At 51.5% G+C, this 19320-nt stretch overlaps 1 protein-coding gene across 3 annotated transcripts in view; it reads left to right on the top strand.

Moving 5' to 3' along the window:
* LOC112544692 (scavenger receptor cysteine-rich type 1 protein M130-like) overlaps nt 1-14828 on the top strand; it is a 35438-nt gene extending 20610 nt beyond the window's left edge. For 2 of the 3 annotated variants that reach the window (XM_075902652.1, XM_075902634.1), the window contains 6 exons: nt 7189-7326; nt 10849-10941; nt 11951-12034; nt 12996-13067; nt 13482-13634; nt 14377-14826. In XM_075902652.1, the coding sequence (XP_075758767.1) occupies nt 7189-7326; nt 10849-10941; nt 11951-12034; nt 12996-13067; nt 13482-13634; nt 14377-14501 (665 nt within the window). In that variant the 3' untranslated portion in view covers nt 14502-14826. Of the gene's footprint in view, nt 1-7188; nt 7327-10848; nt 10942-11950; nt 12035-12995; nt 13068-13481; nt 13635-14376 lie in introns of all 3 variants that reach the window. The other variant, XM_075902643.1, reaches the window with a different exon arrangement.
* The last annotated feature ends 4492 nt before the right edge of the window (nt 14829-19320 follow it).

Here is a 19320-nt window from a genome sequence, read left to right as displayed (position 1 = left end):
TTTCAATGCACTTTTACAGTGTGGACACGCTCTTTTGCAATAAGTTTTTTCAGAAGGTATCTTCTGAAAAAGGGATCTTGCTTAAGAAGCCTGTAGTCTAGATGTAGCCTCAGAGTGAAATCCTGTCAATGCATCTGATAAAGTTGTTTTTACTCAAGAAACCATATTCCTAAATAAATCTGACAGGCATCTGACAGTTCCACAGGACTCCTTGTTTTTGCAGGTACAGACTAACACAGCTAACCCCTCTGAGAAAAGTCTCCACAGAGCTTCTCGACGACTGGTGCTGGGTCCTTACAGACAAATCCGCTGCAGAAGCCTCAGATTTCAGTCTTCCTGCTAGGAATGTGCTTGTAGCTTCCAAGGCTGTTCCACAGAGTCCAATGTAATTGGTGCCATTTCTCAGCATGAGTAGCCTACAGGGTCCTGCCCCTCAGCCTGTCTGCTCTCTCCCTCCCAGCGGGTACCTTTGTACCTCGGGGGGATCATCTCACAGCTCTCTGGCTTCTCCCCAGCATTGCTCTCTGCATTCCCAGCTGTATTGCCTGCTGCAGTCATGGCCTGTCTGCCCTAACTAGCCACCCAACCCACCCCTTGGTTCCCAGAGGGAACTCCTCAGCACAGGAGGGTGCTGGTTCCTCCCTGGAAGGAGAATCCCTCATAAGGAAAAACTCCTGGTCCCTTCTGCTATGATCACACCTGCCCTATCTGAGGGCCTGTGGTACCCAGTTATAGCCTTGAGCTGTCTTGGGAAGCCCCAAGTCTACTCTTTACTCTCACAGTACTGTGGCTGCAAACAAGCCTTCTCCTGCCCCACCCATAGGGAGATCACTTGCCACTGCTGCAATCAATGTAGGTTTTACCGTTGTCCTGAGTGGGGCCGGGATTTCACTCTGAGTCTTGAAATGTCTTTGGGCTCCAAGAGCTTTGAGCAGTTTGGATCCAGTGCACGTGCTCTGCACCATTCAGGCTGTCATCGCTTGTACCTACTGTGCCAGCCACAGCCGCTGCACCGGCCCCGCTGCTTGTCCTTGGCCATGTCGGTCTCTCCTGGCTCTGCCCGCCTCTGGGCTCAGAGCGTCCTTCCTGATCTGTTGCCTGGCTGTACGTAGGCTGTGACTGAAGGACCCTGCTTATTTTGTATTTTCATGTGAGGTAGCTCATTGATCCTGAGACACACGCACATCCTGAGTCAGCGGGTTTCAAACAATTTTCCTTATGACCCAGTTGCAGAAAATGGTTGATGCCCACGTCCTAACATAAGCTGACTAGAATGTGGGCTCCCGTACGGGTCTGAGGGTGAGAGCTTCAAGTCAAAGGAGGGGGCTCAAGATTTGGTGAGGGGGTCAGGACTGGAGCAGGAGGGGCTGACCTCAAGCAGCTCCTGGTCAGCAGTGCAGCGGGGCGGGGCTAATTCAGCTTCCTGCCTTTCCTGGCACCACAGACCATGCTGCCTCCAGGAGCAGCTAGCAGCAGGTTCCCAGCCAATGGGAGTGCGGAGCTAGCACTCAGGGCAGAGGCAGTGCATGGAGCCCTGTGCATTCCCCCTCCCCACGTAAGAGCCAGGCCTGTTTGCCAGCCGCTTCTGGGGCGCAGCTTCAGCCAGAACCACTGTGCCAGGATCTATCCAATACTAGGAGCCCCTACACTGTAACTAAGTTACCACCCACTAAACAAAGATCAGAGGGAACCAAGTGAATTTACCAGTAATAACCTGTTCCTGATGCAGCAGACTGAAAGCACTGGGCTGCAGGAGTTTGGGCCTATTGAGGTCCAGGAGGTGTGTGGGAATTAGCCTGCCCATATTTAAAGGACACTCCACTGGCCTACAGGGAGGATCCAAAGAGCCTGAGATACCAACTGATTCCAGGGAACAAAGAAAAGAAAAAACAGGGATGGTTGTGAGGGTCAAAGGGCTAAAATGAAGGAGTCAGATGGGGACAGCAAGCAGAGAACCCCGTACAGCTCCCACTGCCCCTTGAAGGTCTCAAGAGACCCAGCAGACGCTGCCCGATGTAACTCTTGCCTGGATGGGTGAATGGATGTGGGACTAGAAATAGGCCCTACAATCGCAGGCCCCTCCCTTGGCCAACCTCTGCCCCTTGGTCTTGCAAATTGCCATCTTGGCAAGAGCCAGGAGATTGACAAGAAGGTCCCATTACTTTGTGGGACCAGAGATGGGATGTGCATAAATCAAAAGGGAGGAACCAAGGTGGAGTAGAGACTGGCCCACTGGGGCTCTTCACCCTCTAGTGGTGATAGGAGGCCCTGCCACTTGGTGTGTGGGAGGGACACGAGGGTGGGGAAGTGGAGAATGTGAAGCATGAGTGTGTACAGATGAATCTGCACAGATGGCTCAGGTGATGAGGGGGAGGTGGTCAGGAAGGTATGCAGGGCTGGGGGCTGATGGAGAGATCAGGAGGGCCAGGAATGAGGGGTGGGCAGGGTGCACCCTCTTGCAGGACCCTGTTGAGATAAAACTGAGCAGTGGGCAGCAAAGCATCCCTCACCTCCTGAAGTATGCACCGGCGAATACAAAGAGTAGAGAGTAGAGGGCCCCTTGCACTGAGTGAGCACGGGAGGATCCACCAAGTCTTCCCAGACATAGTCCAGGAGGTCTCCAATCCTGATGACTATTGTCAGGACCAACCTCTGGCACACCGAGGGGGACTCTGCCGCCTGCACACAATTGAGGATTGTGTAGGAGGGGCTCTATGAGGAGCTCTGCCCCCACGGTGGCTCCCAAGGACCTGGTCACCGAAAGCAGCTTCCAGGTTTGGAGGAGGTTCTGGTAGAAGGCCGATAGCTCAGAGAGGTCTTGTGGAAGACCTCTCAAATAAAGGAGCTGCCAGTCATATTGAAGCCCTCGAAAGTGACGAAGGAAAGCGTGCACCAGCGTGCTCCACGCCGGACTACATGCATCGTATAGGAACCTCTGCAGGGCTTGTGCAGACAAGTCAGGCCCTGCCCTCCCTCCTTCAAGGGGAGATAGAGAACCCCTGCAGAGACCCAATGCAGTCCTGGCCAGAAGAACTGCAGCATCAGAAGAACGGCCAGAGCATGGACAGGACCAGTTGGTTAAGCACCAGGGCCCTCCTACGCAGGGAGAGTCACCTCTCGGCCACCCTGGACTCTAAACCTTGCCAGTTCTCCAGCGGGGAGAGCTGTGTGGCAGACAGAAAAATGCCAAGATAGAGCAGCGGACCCGTGATCCACCTGTTAGCCTGAAGCACGAGTGGGAGGGAACTCGCCTGCCACCTGACCCTGACCACCAGGCCATAGCTCTTGACCTAGTTGACCCGGGCAGAGGAGACTGCCAAGTAAATGGCTCAGCAGGCATCCACCCATGGCAGGTCACCCGGGTCCAGGACCATAAGGAGCACGTCATCAATGTACACTGACAGGACCAGCCGCATCTCTGGCTTGTGAAAGAGACGGAGGCAGGGTTTGATGCCCAGACCATACAGCTGACCTGACAGCAGACAGTCTGCCCAAAGCTGACAGGTGCGGCCAGGGTCCAAGCTGAACTTGACCAAGCACTCTACAGAGGCGTACAGCACATGGAGAAACCCCACAAAGTGGGTCCTGAAGCCGAAGGCCTGCAGGATACCCAGGGAGCACCTGTGGTCCATCTGGTCAAACGCCTTCTCCTGATCCAAAGACTGGAGGGTGAATGACCGACCATCCCCACATCCGAACTCTAGGAGATCCCGGACCAAATAAAGGCTGTCAAAGATGGTGCAGCCTGGGATGTGTAGGTCTGGTCTTGATGAACCATGTCTGCCAGCACGGACTTTAGGCGCAGGGAGATGGCTGTGGAGATGATTTTATAGTCAGTGCTGAAGAGCGAGACGGGACGCCCATTCCTCAGATTGCGAGGTCCCCCTTCTTAGGCAGCAAGGAGAGCACGGCTCACCTACATGATAAAGAAAGGACCCAGCTCACCAAGGACTTGCCCCAGCAGGAGTTTGGGGAGGGCAGGTACACAAGTAGTTGGGTGAGAGGGTTCCTGTTCCTGGCATAGGCTGCCAGAGACTGCTGCTCAGCAACCAAGACAGGTGGGCACATGAGGCTCATTAGGCACCATCCTGCAGTAGCAGCAGGCTAATGGGACATCTGCAGCCAGGTGAGGCCTTCTGTGCCATTGTAAGAGGCTTCCCCTCAGATGAGGTGGGGGCAGGAAGTATGGACTGCAGAGGAGGAAGTACAGCGTGGAGGCCAACTGTGGGTTGCAAGCAGGAGAGGTTGTCTCCAAGACTCTAGGGAGAAGGTTCTGTAGGAGTGATTGGGAAAGTGGCTCAGGGAAAGGATGCTATTCTGTGGGGAAAAGGGCAATAATCCCATTAGTGACTGCTACCCAGGGCCCTGGACTGGAAGCCAGAGTAAGTGGGTGGGACTGGGTTCTCTCCAGCCCTTCCCATGCCCAGTGGGCTGCTACCATGGAACATGGGACTTTTGGACCACAGAAGGGTTTTCCCTCCAAGCTAGTGACATCCCTATGATGAAAATGGCTCATTTAGCAGGGAACCCTTGCTTCTGAGGCTACGGCTACACTGAAAAAATGAGGAATAATGGCTCTTCTGCAAGAGGGGGCTTGCGCAAAAAAGGAACCATCTACACAGCTCCTTTTTGCGCAAAACCTTCTTGCACAAAAGTGGCTACTAATCAATTATGCAAATGAAGCATGGTGATATTCCATGCTGTGCGTCATTTGCATAAGCTTTTCTGGAAGAAGTCAACAGTGCAGCTGTAGCCTGGGAGAAATAAGAGGCAGTGGGAGGGTCACTGCGAGCCTCTGAGGCATCTCAAAAATCTACCAGGAAGCACAGGACCCAGAGGGCTCTGCTGGCCACTGCAGGCCCTACTCCTTCATTGGCCAAACTCCCTCCTGACCCAACCACTAGGTGCCCGTGCAGCCACCATTCACCAGCTGCCAGGCAGTTAAGCCTGGATAAAGAAACTAAAACCCAGCCGCCATTCCACAGACACGTAGGCTTTGTCTACACTGCCAGCTTTTGCCCATCGAGAGTATGCAAATAAAGTGCTGATTAGCATTTTGTCACCTTTCATTTGCACATAATCTATTCGTACTGGTTTTGGCAAGGGTTTTTGCACAAAAACAAGCAGTATGGATGTTTCCTTTTTGCGCAAAACCCACTTTTTGTACAAGATCCTTAACCTTCTCTAGGATAATCAGTGCTTCATTTGCATACTCGTTGCCAGCAAAAGCCAGCAGTGTAGACATATCCATAGAGACAGAGATTTTCCAGATCAGCAATCTGCAGGAATTCCTTCGCTCACTCATGTACAGGATCTGCTCGCAAGACCCTGTGTAATGCTCAGTGAGTTACAAACCTTACAGCGCCTTCTACTTAAAATCAAAAGAAAAAAATATCTTCGGGTATCCCGCAAAAATTCCATTGTGTTCAGGGAACGCATTTGCTCTTCTGTTGTTTTTTTTTTTGTGGAAGAGCAAAAACACTCTTTCAGAAGCCCCAGTATTCCTCGTTCCAGAGGGGTTTTCTTCTGAAATTTGGCCCAGTCTTGATGGGCCAAATTTCAGAAAAGCCTCTTCTGACAAAAGTATCAGCAAAAGATATGCAAAATGTGGAGTGAATTTCGCATATATTTTTCCAATAGATTCTTGCAGTCTAACCATACCCTTAGAGCTATACAGAGATTTCAGAGTTCATATATCAGATTCAAATTAGCAAACTCACCAGTACTGCTAAGAAAGTCCCTCTGGAACACATTCATAGCTGGGAAAGGTCATTCAGTCCTTTGTTCAGAGCTTCCTATCTAGAACCGTTACTCCAGAGACAAGCTGAGCTGGGAAGAAGATAAAATGCAGAAGATGTAGCTACTTTCTATATTCTTTTCCCATATGGCTTGTATGACCTTTGTTCCAAACACAAGTTCATAGCAGATGACACAGAAAAGACTTGTTCTCTGGCCACAGGCAGATCCTCCATGTCTTGCTAACTCATAAGATGTATCCACTGGATCCTTTCCATGGGTTCTCTCTATTGCACCTGAGCCTTTATGGGACATCAAATGGCATAGGCAGTGCTGATGTCAATCTGGGGTGTCATCCAGATGCCCAGTACAAGTTTGAAATACAGATGTACCATATCTCTCTAGCTATCTATATATTTTAGAAGTGCATCTGATTATTCAAGAGCTCCTCCTAAACGGTAAGAGCTAGGACCACCAAATTTGGTATGCAGCCTCCTCTTCTCCTAACTAAAGCAAAGACAGAGTTTAATTGTGCCACAAAAATGGGAAGTTCTGGGAATGGGACTGTTTTCCAGAACATGGAAAAGGGAGGGGGCAGTGAGGAGTGATGTAATAGTCACAATGACCACTGAGGGCAGCAAGCACAAGGGACAGCTATACTGCAGAGTGGCTTTTGGGGGGCAGCCCTGCCCAAGAGACAGTACCACCCTGTGAGGGGGGAGGAGGAAAGAGGAAAGCCCCCACTGTCCCCGCTCCACCCTGGAGAGGGCAGGAGAAAAGGAGAAAGCCCCTACCTGCCCCACACCACCTGCCCCCTGCCCTACAGGACCTGGGCGATGCTGAATAAGTCAATATATATGTGAGAGAGTTTGTCTGTCTTGTGTGTCTAAAATGCTCAGCAGTTTCACATTTACATGAGGGGAGAAGGAGGTTCCTGAGGCAGCAGTGTAGCGGGTCAGGCAGGAGCCAGTGCTCACACAGAGCCAGCTTTTAAGCTAGCTCCCCACATTCACCAACTCCGGTGAAGCTGCCTGCCCCTTGCTCTGTGCTGCTGCCTCTGTATCAGAGGCAGCAAAGCAGGGAGACAGGTGGGAGCTAGTGCTCATGGGAAGCCAGGTTTTAAGTAGGCTCCGCATAGAGCTGCATACCCCCTGCACTAGCAGCATGGGAGGATGGGGGAGAGGTGGCTCTGTGGGAATAAAGCAATGAGATGTGACTTCAGGGGAGGGACCAATCCAGACATGGAAACAACTCTCTCTCATCTGGAGTCTGGTCTCAGAAATTTGGATTTTTCTTCCTATTTGGAAAATCCTCCTAAACAGAAGTGAATGGAAACCCTACTTGCACTCCTGGGATGGGCAATTAGTCAGTGGGGAATTCCCTGCCTCTCCCCACCCCCTCCCCAGCTCTCACTCACCAGTCTCTCCCTGTGGCCTGCTCTTTTCCATCCAGGTCCCCAGCACCGCCCTACGACCAACAGTGGGAGAGTCATGGTACCCGTGGTCGTCTGCATTGTCCTGGGGACCCTGCTCTGCCTGGTCTTAATCATCCTGGGTGTGCAGGTGCGACGTGCCAGGGCTCAGCGCAGAGGTGGGTCCTGATGTGTGTTACTGTGTGAAATGCCCCTCCAGTAGCAGAGGAGGCGATCACGGTGGAGGGTGGGGAGTTGGCAGGGCCATGAAGGTCCACAGGACTGGAATAGCAGGGGGAGATGCAGCTGAGGGAAAGGGGCATGGACTGTAATGAAATACTAAACTGTGTTCTCTTGTTCAGCCAGAGAAGTTAAGTTCAGTATAAATTGTGCAGCCATTTATTTTAGTGCCCCTCAGCCATAGCTGTGAGGCTAGTAAGGGCACATCTACATGCAGGACTAAAGCTGAAATGAACTACACAACTTGAGCTACGTCAACTGTGTGGATGAAGTCGAAATAGCTTATTTTGACTTTAGGCGCTGTCTACACAGCAGGAAGTCAAAATTAGAGCACTCTTCCTCCAGCTTCCCTTACTCCTTGTACAAGAAGGATTACAGGAGTCCGAGTAAGAAGTTCTCCAGCTCAACATTATTTCAACATTATGTCTAAATAACTGCTTGCTGTGTAGACATGGACTATGCTATTTCAGAATAACATCATTTATTTCAAAGTAACTCTGTTGTGTAGACATAACTTTAGGGATCTCATTGTGAACACACCTGGCATATAGCTGTCTGGGAAGGAAACTCTGGAGACAATTTATATCTGGTACAGAAACCTCCTCTCCTAAAATCGCCCTGCAACCTTCCCTGTAGAAGGAGAACATGAGATGGTGTTTGAAGTTCAGCAGCGCTAGAGGAGAACAAAGCCAGAAGGAAAACATCAGCAGCAGTTGCTGACAGAAGAAATAGTAACTAAGATATGGACAAAAAAGGAAAGTAACAAAGGTTGCAGAATCTCATCAACATCCCTCCCTTCAATGCCCTAGAGAATTTCAGCATTGACAAACCTTCCCAACTGACAGATGAGAAAGCAGCAGTTTGAAAGATCTCAGATTGCTACAAACTCCCAAAGGACATGAAAGCTATGCAGGAATGTTCTTTAACTGGTGCTGTGGGGAAGCAGGTAAAGCATTTCTTTAAATCCTTTGATTTTTCTGAAGACAATCACAAAGGTAACTGGGAAAGGATTCTGCTATGTTTGGTGTGTACTTTATATGTCAGGGAAACATGGTTTATGAATGAGCACGTTCTCACAAGAGAATTCAAGGACTAGGGACACGTGTTGGATGCTTAGAAGAGATTTGCATTAGATGAACATTTCTTTTGGAACATCAAAACATGAAAATATCAGAGACAATCTGGTTATTGGGATAGGATGGGGGCCCGCAAAATTCTTGGTCTGTTGGACACATCTTGATATGCACATTTTATTGTGAGCCATGAATGCTCACAAAATTGGGGGTTAGAGTGCAGGAGAGGGTGAGGGCTCCAACTGTGGGTGGGAGCTTTGAGGAAAGCCATAAATGAGTTCAGGGCATGGGACAATCTCCAGTCGGGGACCAAAGGGTTCAAAGGGCTGGAGGGAGCTCTTGACCTGAACAGGGGATTGGGAATTACAGGGGTGAGGGCTCCTGCTGGAGCAGGCTCTGGGGTTGGTCTGAGGATGAGAGGTTTAGGGTGCAGGAAGGTGCTCTGGGATGGGTCTGAGGGTTTTGGAGGGTGAGAGGGAGATCAGGGCTGGGGCAGGGAGTTAGAGCGTGGGAGGCTTAAGGGTGCAGGATTTGGGAAATGTTTACCTGAAGAGACTCCTGGAAGCAGCAACCCATCCCCCATCTGTATCCCACACAGAGGTGCCGTCATGCAGCTCTGCACACTTTCCCAAGAACATATATCATCCCCACAGCTCCCATTGGCTTTGGTTCCTGGCCAATGGGAGCTGCAGAGCCAGCACTGGTGGCTGGGGCAATGTGTGATGTCCCCGGCTGCCTCTGTTTCCAGGAACTTTATGGCACCATTATGCCTGGAATGGGGTAAGGCAAACCCCCAACTTCACTCCCCGACTAGAGCACCAGGTTCCTGACGCCGCTATAAGTTGTTGCCATAATCACTGACCTGGGTGTTGTCTCTTCTTTCCTGAAAGGGACAAATTCCAGCCATAAATAAAAGCCTTACAACCTAAAATGAAAAGTTGCAATCAAGAGTGATTGTTTCCAGGGTTGATGACGTGTGAAGATACAGAGCCTGCCTTGGGAGTGAAACTGAACAGTCAGAAAAACGCTCTCGACTTCAAAATTGATTCAGGAGCAGATGTTGATTTACAAGAATCATGGTGGCTCTGACACACCCTGACGGCATTCTGAATTGCATGAGCCAGTGCACCCCAGAAACCAATTAAAAGGACAAACACTTTGCATTCAGAGGGCATGTGATCAAAGGATCAAAGACCAACAACTTTCCACTGCAGCCAAAGTGACTTGTGACAAAGGTGGAAAAATTAAGAGGATTTGGTGACACTGGAATGTCAAAAGGAGATCCAGCAAAAATCAATTTAGGAGACATTTCAGACTCACGCCATGTATGTCAGAGAGAAGAACCAACAGAGCAATCCCTGCAGCTAGCAGGTGCAGAACAAGACAAAAATAATACCCATGGTTTCCAAAGGGGCCATAGCCAGGCTCTGTCACTAATGGCTACCCAGCTGACCAAGTTGTTGTGTTGGGTCAAGTAACCAGAAAAGCGACATGACTGGGAAACAGGCTGGTGCACCCTGAGCTGGTGCACCCTGAGCTACAAAGGCAGCATGACAGGAGGGTGGGGTCAGCCTCTTCCTCAGGGAGGGACGCTGATCTGGGCTGGGCAGAAGATTGTGGGGCACGTGACAGAAGGAGCAGGTCCAATAGGCCAAGGGAGGCTCAGTGACCCCTGGTGCTGATGTAGCTCCTGGACCCCAGGTTGCACGACTTTGGGCATTTTATTTATCCTGCCAGTGCAGGTTGAGAAGCAGCTGAGGAGGCGCGTGACTGATAAATCCTGCCTGCTCGGCCCCCCAGGGATCTGTGCGGGGCAGTCTCTGAGAGACGTAGGCTTTCTGTGAGCCACATGGTGTGTGGGAACAGAGCGGGGGCTGCAGCTAGTGCAGGGCTCTGGGCAGGGGTTCAGGGAAATGATACAAAAGGATGAAGGAGATTACAAATATTGTCAGAACAGTAACAGGCTGAGATTCCTGTTGCCAAGGCACTGCACACGTGAGCCGGCTGTTCCCCACACAGGCTCTAGCAGTACAGGCACAAGTGCCACTTTGCCGGTAGATAAAGGCCCCAGGCTGCAGAGCAGTGAATTTGGGTGGTACTGGGGAGAGGGCACATTTATCAAGGGATGAGCCTGGCTGAATATCAAGAGCAGGTTAATGCCAATGAAACAGTCAATAGAATAAACACCAAAGGGACAGAGACCCCGTCACCTGCACATTGAAATCTGGACTGGACAGAATAGCAGGAATGCGCCGGAGAGACTAGTCCTGCATTGGCACTGGGGCAGTGGCGGGGGGAGGGGGGAGAGGGAGGGAGGCTGGATGGTCTCATAGGGTTTCCCAGCTCTGTGTTCTCTGACCCTGTGCAAACCCGGCCCTTTGTTTCCAGGCTCCAGAAGATCCTCGGACCCTTTCTCTGAGGCGGTGTACGAGGAGATTGACTATGACCTGATGAGGAAGGTGCAGCTGTTCGGTCGCTCAGGTCTGTGTGTGTCATTTCTAGCAGGGACAAACCTCCAGGCCCTTTGCAGGCTGAAGCCCTGACCCAGAGCTAAATCTCCTCAGACTTCAGCCCTGTGAGTCTGGGATGGCTGCTGGCCCTGGCTCTGTGGGGAGACCGGCAGTGACTGGACTCAAACGTAGGCGATTCCTCCCCAGCAGAGCCTGCTCGCCTGCTCTCGGGACAGCCCATCCCTTGTGTCCAGAATGGAGCCTGGGGAGGGGCACTAGTTATGGTCCAGGAACGTGTCCTCCTGCTCCTGCCTTTCTGACTCAGTGGCCGTCATTTGGGAGGATGTTGCTCTGGTTAGAGCCTTGGGAGGCTGTCTGAGCACGGCCAGTGCCTCTCCCCCAGGATGAGACCCTCCCTGGCCTCTTTGCTAATGGGGGGGTTTGTCTTAGGCGGACTGGGGAACCGTTTTGTGTCGGGGCCACTGACCTGCAGAGAAATCAGTTGGGGTCCACACACAAGTGAGAAGCGGGGGAGGCCTCGGGAGCCAGAATCAGGCCAGCCTTGGGTTCCCCACCCCATCTCAGGATCGGACTCTCACCCTGAGTGGGACGAGGCCCAATCTGGCCTCAGAGCAGGGCAGGGGGAGCCATTAGCTCACAACAGGGGCAGTCATGTGACTGGGAGTGCAAACCTGTCCCCAGCTAGTGCCAAGGGTCCCAAGGAGACCAGTGGAAGGCAGCAGACCCATGATAAAGGACTCGTTCAGCCCTTCCCTTGCATCATCGGTAGTAGGGGGTCCCCAGCATTTTCCCAGTGTCACTCAATCCAGGCCAAAGCCACAGTTCCCGTGACAAACAGGTGTCACTCTTGCAAAGTCTGCACCAGCCTCTTACCGCTCAGAGTCGCTGTGAATTCAGCATCTTCTCTGGAAGGAGCAACACAGCGAGACCATAAATCCTGCTCCAGGACCTGGCTCTGTTGGCCACTGGCCAGCGCAGCTGCTCTCACTGTGGTAACATCCCGCTTCCCGTCCCTGCAGGCTCCTATTCTGATGAGTCCGTGAGGAAGCTGCCTTATTACACCGGGGACAGCGAGGGGGAAAACGATGCTGGATCAGAGCAAGGTAACAGGGGAAAGGGATACACCAGAGACAGGCCCCGCCTCTGTGAGGGGAATCGAATTTACACCTATTTCTGTCCCAGCTTTGGATGTAAACGTGTGATCAACCCTGCCCCCTTCTCTGTGTGGCTCATGGTGCTCTCCCCAGGGGAGGAGCTGCAGGGAACTGGGCAGGGAAATATTTACCTGGCATGAAAGACTCTGAGGTTCATAGCTGGTCTCTGCCACTAACCCGGCCCTGATCTGTGCCCCGTGATCTTAGCTGCCTCACGAGCTTCGCTCCCTCTCGCCTTCATGGGAGCACAATCTAGCCTCTGTAAACAACTCAGGTAGGTTCAAAAGAGTCAGTCCTGGCTTGAAATGGGACTGGGACTTACCCCTGCTGTGGCTCTGCATTTAAAGTGTATTAGAGGCAGGCGGGCAGGCAGCCTGGCTCAGTTCTGGCTCACGACAGGTCTGGGAGCTCAGACACTCCCTAGACAGGGGCTGCTGCCACCCCGTGCTGCTGTCTCTTTATTAGATGCACCAGCACAGGATGAGAGGCAGCCAGTCTGTGGGGGGCACCCTGTTCTGCTGTCTCTGATAGAGGCTGCAGTGTGGAGTGGCAGGGGGTTCCTCAGGAATGGAGCTGGCTGCTGTCCCCATCCCCGGGGACTACAGAATAGTCAACTAATCAATAAGACTCGACTTGCTGGCTGAAGTGACTGTTGGATGTCAGGGTGCCTGGCTGCACGCTAGTTGCTTAGGAGGCAATGAGGCTGACAGAATCCCTATCTCACAGGATTTCCATGATCCTCCCTTTTCTCTTGGATTCCCCTGGGACTTCTCCTACAGAATCCATGAGACACAGGCCAAGCTCCAAGGCAACAGCTGCTTAACAGAGACCTAAAGCCGGCTAGGGAAGGGGCATGTTCAGGAGATGCTAAGTATGGGGCTTGCTGTAACAGAGGGAGCTTCTCTTGCAGGGTCCCAGCTGGATTCTGATAATGTGAAGGAACCAGCATCGAGCGACACCCCCCGGACTGCAGGCGGTCAAGGTGAGCAGTGAATCTACCTCCTGAAGCCAACGTCCCCCTTGGCTACTGCTGCTCTCCCCACCCTTCATTTTCTATTCGGTCCTTTTGTCCTTAGCTCAGGGCCAGGACAAATTAACCAACCAGGAATTAACGAGCCAGGATTTAGCCAGGCAGAGGCATTTCACAATTTAAATCTCCCCCATTGTTTGCTTAAGGAGCCATGTTCTTGTCATTTTTCTGTTTGCTCTTTGCTTCCCTTCCAACAGCCTCCTTTGTTTGCTTTTTATCTCTGCAGTGTGGCAGGATAATGAGGTGTCTGTGGCACATAAGCAACAATACACACAACTCCCTCATTGTCCACACCTCCACGTAGCTCACTTTGCTGTTCAGTGGGAAGCCTCTTCTCATTCCCATTCATTCCCCTCTTTATTTCAGAGGTCCCTGCTCTCCCTGGAGGTGCCCCAGGGGATGGCTATGATGATGCCAGAGAAACTTCTGATGCTGAAGATGACCCTGATTCGAGACCAAGTGGCCAGGAAGTCACTGGGGTCCATGGGGACAGTGACAGGGCCAGGTGTTCACAGACAGGTGAGCAGGGAGGTGAAATTTTGCCGAGTCTCACAATGTTTGCAGAAGTCTCATGACATTTCCTACTCTCTTTCCCTCTCCCCCTCAAAAAATATCAGTTCTTGGAGATTAACTTAAAGATTCAGAAACCATAAGCCAGCAACAACAACAACAATCACCTTTCTTTAAAAAACAGCCTCCTTATTTTCTATACAAACTCAGTGTATCTGGGACCTTGGGGCTTATTGTGGAACACCTGAGATTGGCAATGCTGGACATTTCTGTTTTTCCCAGTGACTGCGCCTGTGGAACAGTCTCTCACTTGGAATGGGGCTGTTGCTGCAAGGAAGCAACTCTGTCCAAAGCAAGTTCTGTGAGGAGTCTCTTCTCCCTGTGAGAAGGTTTCCCAGACAAGGCCCCTGATCCTACACCCACTGGATCCTGTCCCTCACTCTGCCACATGAATGGCATCGCTGACCAGCAAAGCTACACACGACCAGGCAGGCTGGGGCCAGAGAGCCCTTCCCCAAACAAGGTGTCGGTGCCCTGCATGGTAACAGGGAGGGCAGAGTCCTGCTGTGGGACTCTGCCCCACGTGCTCCCTGTGTGGGTCAGAGAGAGACAGCGCATCACACTTGTCAGGGGCCCACTCAGCGGAAGGGGGGTCACTCCCAGCCTGCGCTGTGTTGCCCACCTGTTCTGTGAGTGCACGGGGGGGGGGAGGGACACACTGGCTGTAACGGGCCCCCCTTGCTACTTTCAGCCTGGAGTCTGCGCTCGCCCAGACGCGAAGGGGCCTCTGAGGTGAAGAGCGACGCCCCGGCCCCGGCTCCTGGTGACGCGGGCTATGACGATGTTGGAGACGGTGTCTCTGGAACAGCCACATAGGAACAGCTGAGCCCAGAGCAAAGCTCCTGTGAGCATGTAACTGCTGTAGGATTAGACTCTGCCTCCCCCACACATTCATGGGCCAACGGGCGTCAGACAGACCCTGCCTGGAACTGCTTCAATCCGCTTTTTTATCGCAATTTTGTATAATCCAAGGAGCAGAGCGACTGAGCAGGGTCTGTGATTTCCTCTGTAACTTCCCATCACTCAGCGTCGCGGGGCCTTTGCTGCCTTTTTCTTCCTAACACGGCTCCACTGGGAACTTTTGCCCTTTCTCATTAAAGCCTTTTGGAAGGTCTGTTCTGGGTGGAGGTTTCTCTCGTGCAGGTTGGGTGGTGCCCAGAGGACTGGCAGGGACAGAGATGGAGACTGAAGCACGGTGCTGAGCGTGAATGCGCCTTTGGGCTGTGGTAATAGTGAGAAACCAGCAACAGCAGAATCTTAGCTCCAGGGAGGGCCCTGCCCCCAATCCAGGCTCCAGACTTCCCTCAGGAGTCCAGGAGGAGAAACGGGGGGTGATTTGCTGGTACCTCACTGTGTGTGGGCTCCTCACTCATGAGATCCATGGCTAGGCCCATGCTCAAGAAGCCCCGATTTCAGGCTGGTGTTGCCCTGCCTCTGCCTCCCTTGCTCTGGGTAATTTCACCGAGCAGGTTGTGGGGAAGCTACTCTCCTGTCCCCTGCTTGACGTGAGCTGCCTTGGCCGGGACAAATGCTGGGGAGGGCATGGGAGCTGCTCTGCTTTCATTGGATACTGACTCCATCCTGCATTAATGTCCATGAAATGCCCTCGGTTATTGTCAAGACTGTTCCCCACTCTGGCACAATGAATGCTGAAGTTGGGGGCCCGCAAGAGCACTCCAAAACCTTGCCCTCTATAGCACTCCAAAAACTTCCTCCACAAAATCCTAATACCCAGATGGCCCGCTGCCACCACACAAGTTATTCCAAGAAAATCTGGTGTCAAGGCTGATTCCCCACGCTGGCACAATGAATACAGAAGTGGGGGACCCACAAAAGTACACCAAAACCTGATCTTTCCAGGCTTTAGTATAAAACTTCCCCCAAAATCCTAAAAATCTAGATTTTGGGGATAAAAATCCACTGCCACCATCAAGTGTTTTTGAACCCACAAATAGGGGTGCACACTTGAAACCAACCCCAGGGCACCCCAAGCTCTTTTCCCCAAAGAGCTTGAAAAAGAAAAGAGAAAATACCAATTGCAGTCTGTGGTAGCTGTATCCTAGTCAGAGGCATGCAGATCCCACAGACAGATTTTCCGAGATATAGAACTGAACCAATACCAGGTTAATAAAAAAAGAAAGAACTTTTATTATCAAAACAATACTCCTGTTGCAAGCATAATGATTAGATGGAAAAAAATCACCAATTGTTATACTCATGGGAGACTCTCATGGGCCAAAACTTAGTTACAAAAGAGAGGAAACCCCATTTCTAACAGCACAGACATCAGATCCCAAGTCGCACAACAGAAAACAAAACGGATTTATCTGAACTTTATCCTACTTACACATTGTGAAGAGTCTTTTTCTTGGAGAGAGACATGCCTTCTGTCTCCCTCAGTATCTAGATCAAACTGGGCAGAGACAAAGGAGGAAAACTCCAAAATTCTTTTGTCTCAGTTTGAAATCCCTATCTGCATTTCTACTGGCTGACTGCTACCTGGCGAGGCTGCTCCCCAACCCTCATGGTCATGACATCAGGAAAGAGATCACTTGGGAAACCCCCTCCCTAAGGTAAAACTCTCCCTCCTGCCCAACCTCCATTTGCTTGGAGTTGGGAAAAACAGAGGGAATCCACAGACAACAATGGACTCTGCCCTTGTAACAATCAATCGATACCAGTTAATTAGAAAAAAAAAACCCTATCTTTTATTATCAAACCAAACTACAGTTTGGAGCATAGTAAATTAGCTCTTTCTTTAGATGGAAAGAGACACCATTTGATATAAATACTCAGGAAAAACCCCTGGGCTGTGTCTACACTGCACCCCTTTTCCGGAAAAGGGATGCAGATTAGACACTTTGGAATAGCAAAATCCGCGGGGGATTTAAATATCCCCCGCGGAATTTGCATTAACATGGCTGCCGCTTTTTTCCGGCTTGGGGATAAGCTCTTTCCACGAGGAGTAACGGTAATTCCGATTAGGAAGCCTATTCCGAACTACCTAGTTCATGCCGCGTGTAGCCGCGGGCACGGAGTCCGAACTAGCGGACATTTAAAAATGGCGGCACCCGGCAACATGCAAATGAAGCCAGAGAAATTCAAATCCCGGGCTTCATTTGCAAGTTCGTATGACTACATTAACCACCCTAGTTCGAACTAGGGTGGTAGTGTAGACATACCCTCAGTTCTTTGAGAGAGAAGCATCTTCCATCACCCTCAATCCCTGGGAGAAACTGCTCTGCTGTCAAAGAAGAGAAAGCGAGAAAAACCCCTGTCTTCCAGTTTGAAATTCCTACTTGCATTGTTATAGGCTGACTGTCCCACATGTTGGCTAGATACTGAGTTAACCCCTTAGTCACCGGGTGCTCAACAGAACTCCTGATTATGACAGTGATCCACAAGCACTTTCAAAACCATGGAGAAATACCCCGTATGGTTAATGTAGTCAGAGGCAGGATGGTCTGGTGCCAGAATGAGAATGTGTGTGCCATCTATCACCCCACCAAAGTTTGGGAAGCCCAGCTGTGCAAAACCACCCACAACTACATGGACACTCTTGTGCAAAAAAGGCCACCCGGAACCACTTCAGGAAGGGCTTAAGGTCACTAACTGCTTCTGAGGGCTGATGCTGGAGCCCTGCAGAAACACATTCTTAAAGGGACCCTCTGGAGAGCCATTTCTCTGCTGCTGCTGCCTGCTTACTACCTCTGTGAGGGACAGAAAGGCTCTCGCAGTGCTTCCTGTGGTTGCCCTGAGCTTCTTTGGACACCACAGTTTTTCCATTTTGTGCCAAAGAGCCAGAGATGTCCCCAGGCATGTCTTGGTTCCACAGGGCCATGCTGCAGTTTCTGATGCAGTTGCTGCTCTGTGCCATGCTGCTCCTGAAGGAACTTGACCATGATGACCCTCTGGAGTCCCTCTCCCTGTGTGTGATAGCTTCACTGCTGGACACGGAGCCCACTGTGGAGAGGTGATTCTGGAAGCTGGACACCAGTTCCAACTGGTGGGACCGGCTGGTCATGGAGCAGTGGAACGACCAGCAGTGGCTCCAGAACTTCCGCTTGAGGAAGGACATGTTTCTGGAGCTCTGTTCCTGGCTCACCTCTGCCTTCCGAAGACACAACACCCACCTGCGGCCCACCATCCCAGTGGAGAAGAGGGTCACCAGGGCCCTCTGGAAGCTCACCACCCTGAACAGCTACCAGTTTGGCATAAGGAAGTCCACCATCAGGGCGCTTCTCATGCAGGTAAGTCCCTCTGGGGCTGCAGTCCCTGTACTAGCGGGGGGACAGTCCTGGCTGTGGGGGGTGGAGTGAGGGTGGGGAGAAGCCCTGCACCCCAGGGGCTTGTGCCATCCTGCCCTCACACAGCCCTGCTGCTGGGGGTGGCTGCTTCATGGGGGGGGTCCTGGGGTGTTGGGGGGAAAGCAGATGGAAGAGGGGCGGGCACCACCCAAGGGCTCATGCTCTCCCCCCTCCCTCATTTTCTGTATGTTTTCTGTGTTTCTCTGTGTCCTTCTGCAGGTGGTGAGGGCCATCAACTCCATCCTGCTGAAGAGGGTCATCCATCTGCGAGACCTGGATGCAATCGTCACCGGAATTGCGGCCTTGAGGTGTAGTAAGTTGAGGGTCAGTAACATGGAGTCAGCAGGCCTCAATAGAGGCCTGTAACATGAAAACAGCAACAGGCCTGCAATCTAGTGAGCAAGACTTTGGTTCAGTAACACAGCAACACAGGGGCCAAGAAAGAGACCCTAGTGATAACTGTGTGATCGGGTTAGTTAGCACATAGGGAGGCACCAGGTACAGACTGTAAGCCAAATGGGAGTAACAGAACATCTTAGTAAGGAATGTCTCGGTACAAAGACTCCCATGGATCTATGCACATACCGATCTGGATTCAGGACTGGGTCAAAATTGAGAGGATGAAGGATAGAAGCCCCCCTTCCATAAGGTGAGGGGTGGTAACTAGGCAACAGAGAGTGGCAACCTAGTACGTAAAGAAGTGATATAAGTTGTACCTGTACATAAAAGGACACCGCAGAGGGTATGCTCCAACCAATGTTGGGTGTGTGTGTGTACTAGGCACCTGAAAAAGCAGGTGTCATTGCCAAGACTTACTGAATGCACAGTGGCTTAACTGAGGCTTACCGCTGTTAGTATCTTTTATTTGGTAGTAGGCCTGCTATGTGTTGATATCTTGTCAACGTGGGCCAAGTGGGCAGTGGTGTAACATTGAGAATTTCTGCTACCAGCTGTCAGAGCATCGCATCTGACAATAAAACTGCTTGATTGATTTCAAACCTTACCTGAATCTGTCGTTTCCAAGGGCTCTCAGAGATCTCCTGTGTTGGCCCAAGTGCACGGGGTCTAACACTTTAGGTAAAAGGAGCACTGATATTGATGCATGCAACCGAGAGTTTATCATCACCAACGGAGTAGAGGTCCTGTCAGGAGCACGCCGGCACAACCCCCAAAATCCTGACCAGATGACACTGAGACACTGGCAGTCCAGAACACTGGCAGTACAACATGGGGTTCCCCAATACGGGATTCCACATCTTTTGAAACTCCAGCTTGTACCACAGGTGGGAGGTGGGCACATTCTTCCCCCACCGGGAATTTGTGGTTCG

The sequence above is a fragment of the Pelodiscus sinensis genome, chromosome 1 (genome assembly GCF_049634645.1).
Source record: "Pelodiscus sinensis isolate JC-2024 chromosome 1, ASM4963464v1, whole genome shotgun sequence".
NCBI classification, from domain to species: domain Eukaryota; kingdom Metazoa; phylum Chordata; order Testudines; family Trionychidae; genus Pelodiscus; species Pelodiscus sinensis.
The sequence above is the reverse complement of the archived record's forward strand: the minus strand, read 5'-3'. Positions and strand labels throughout refer to the sequence as shown.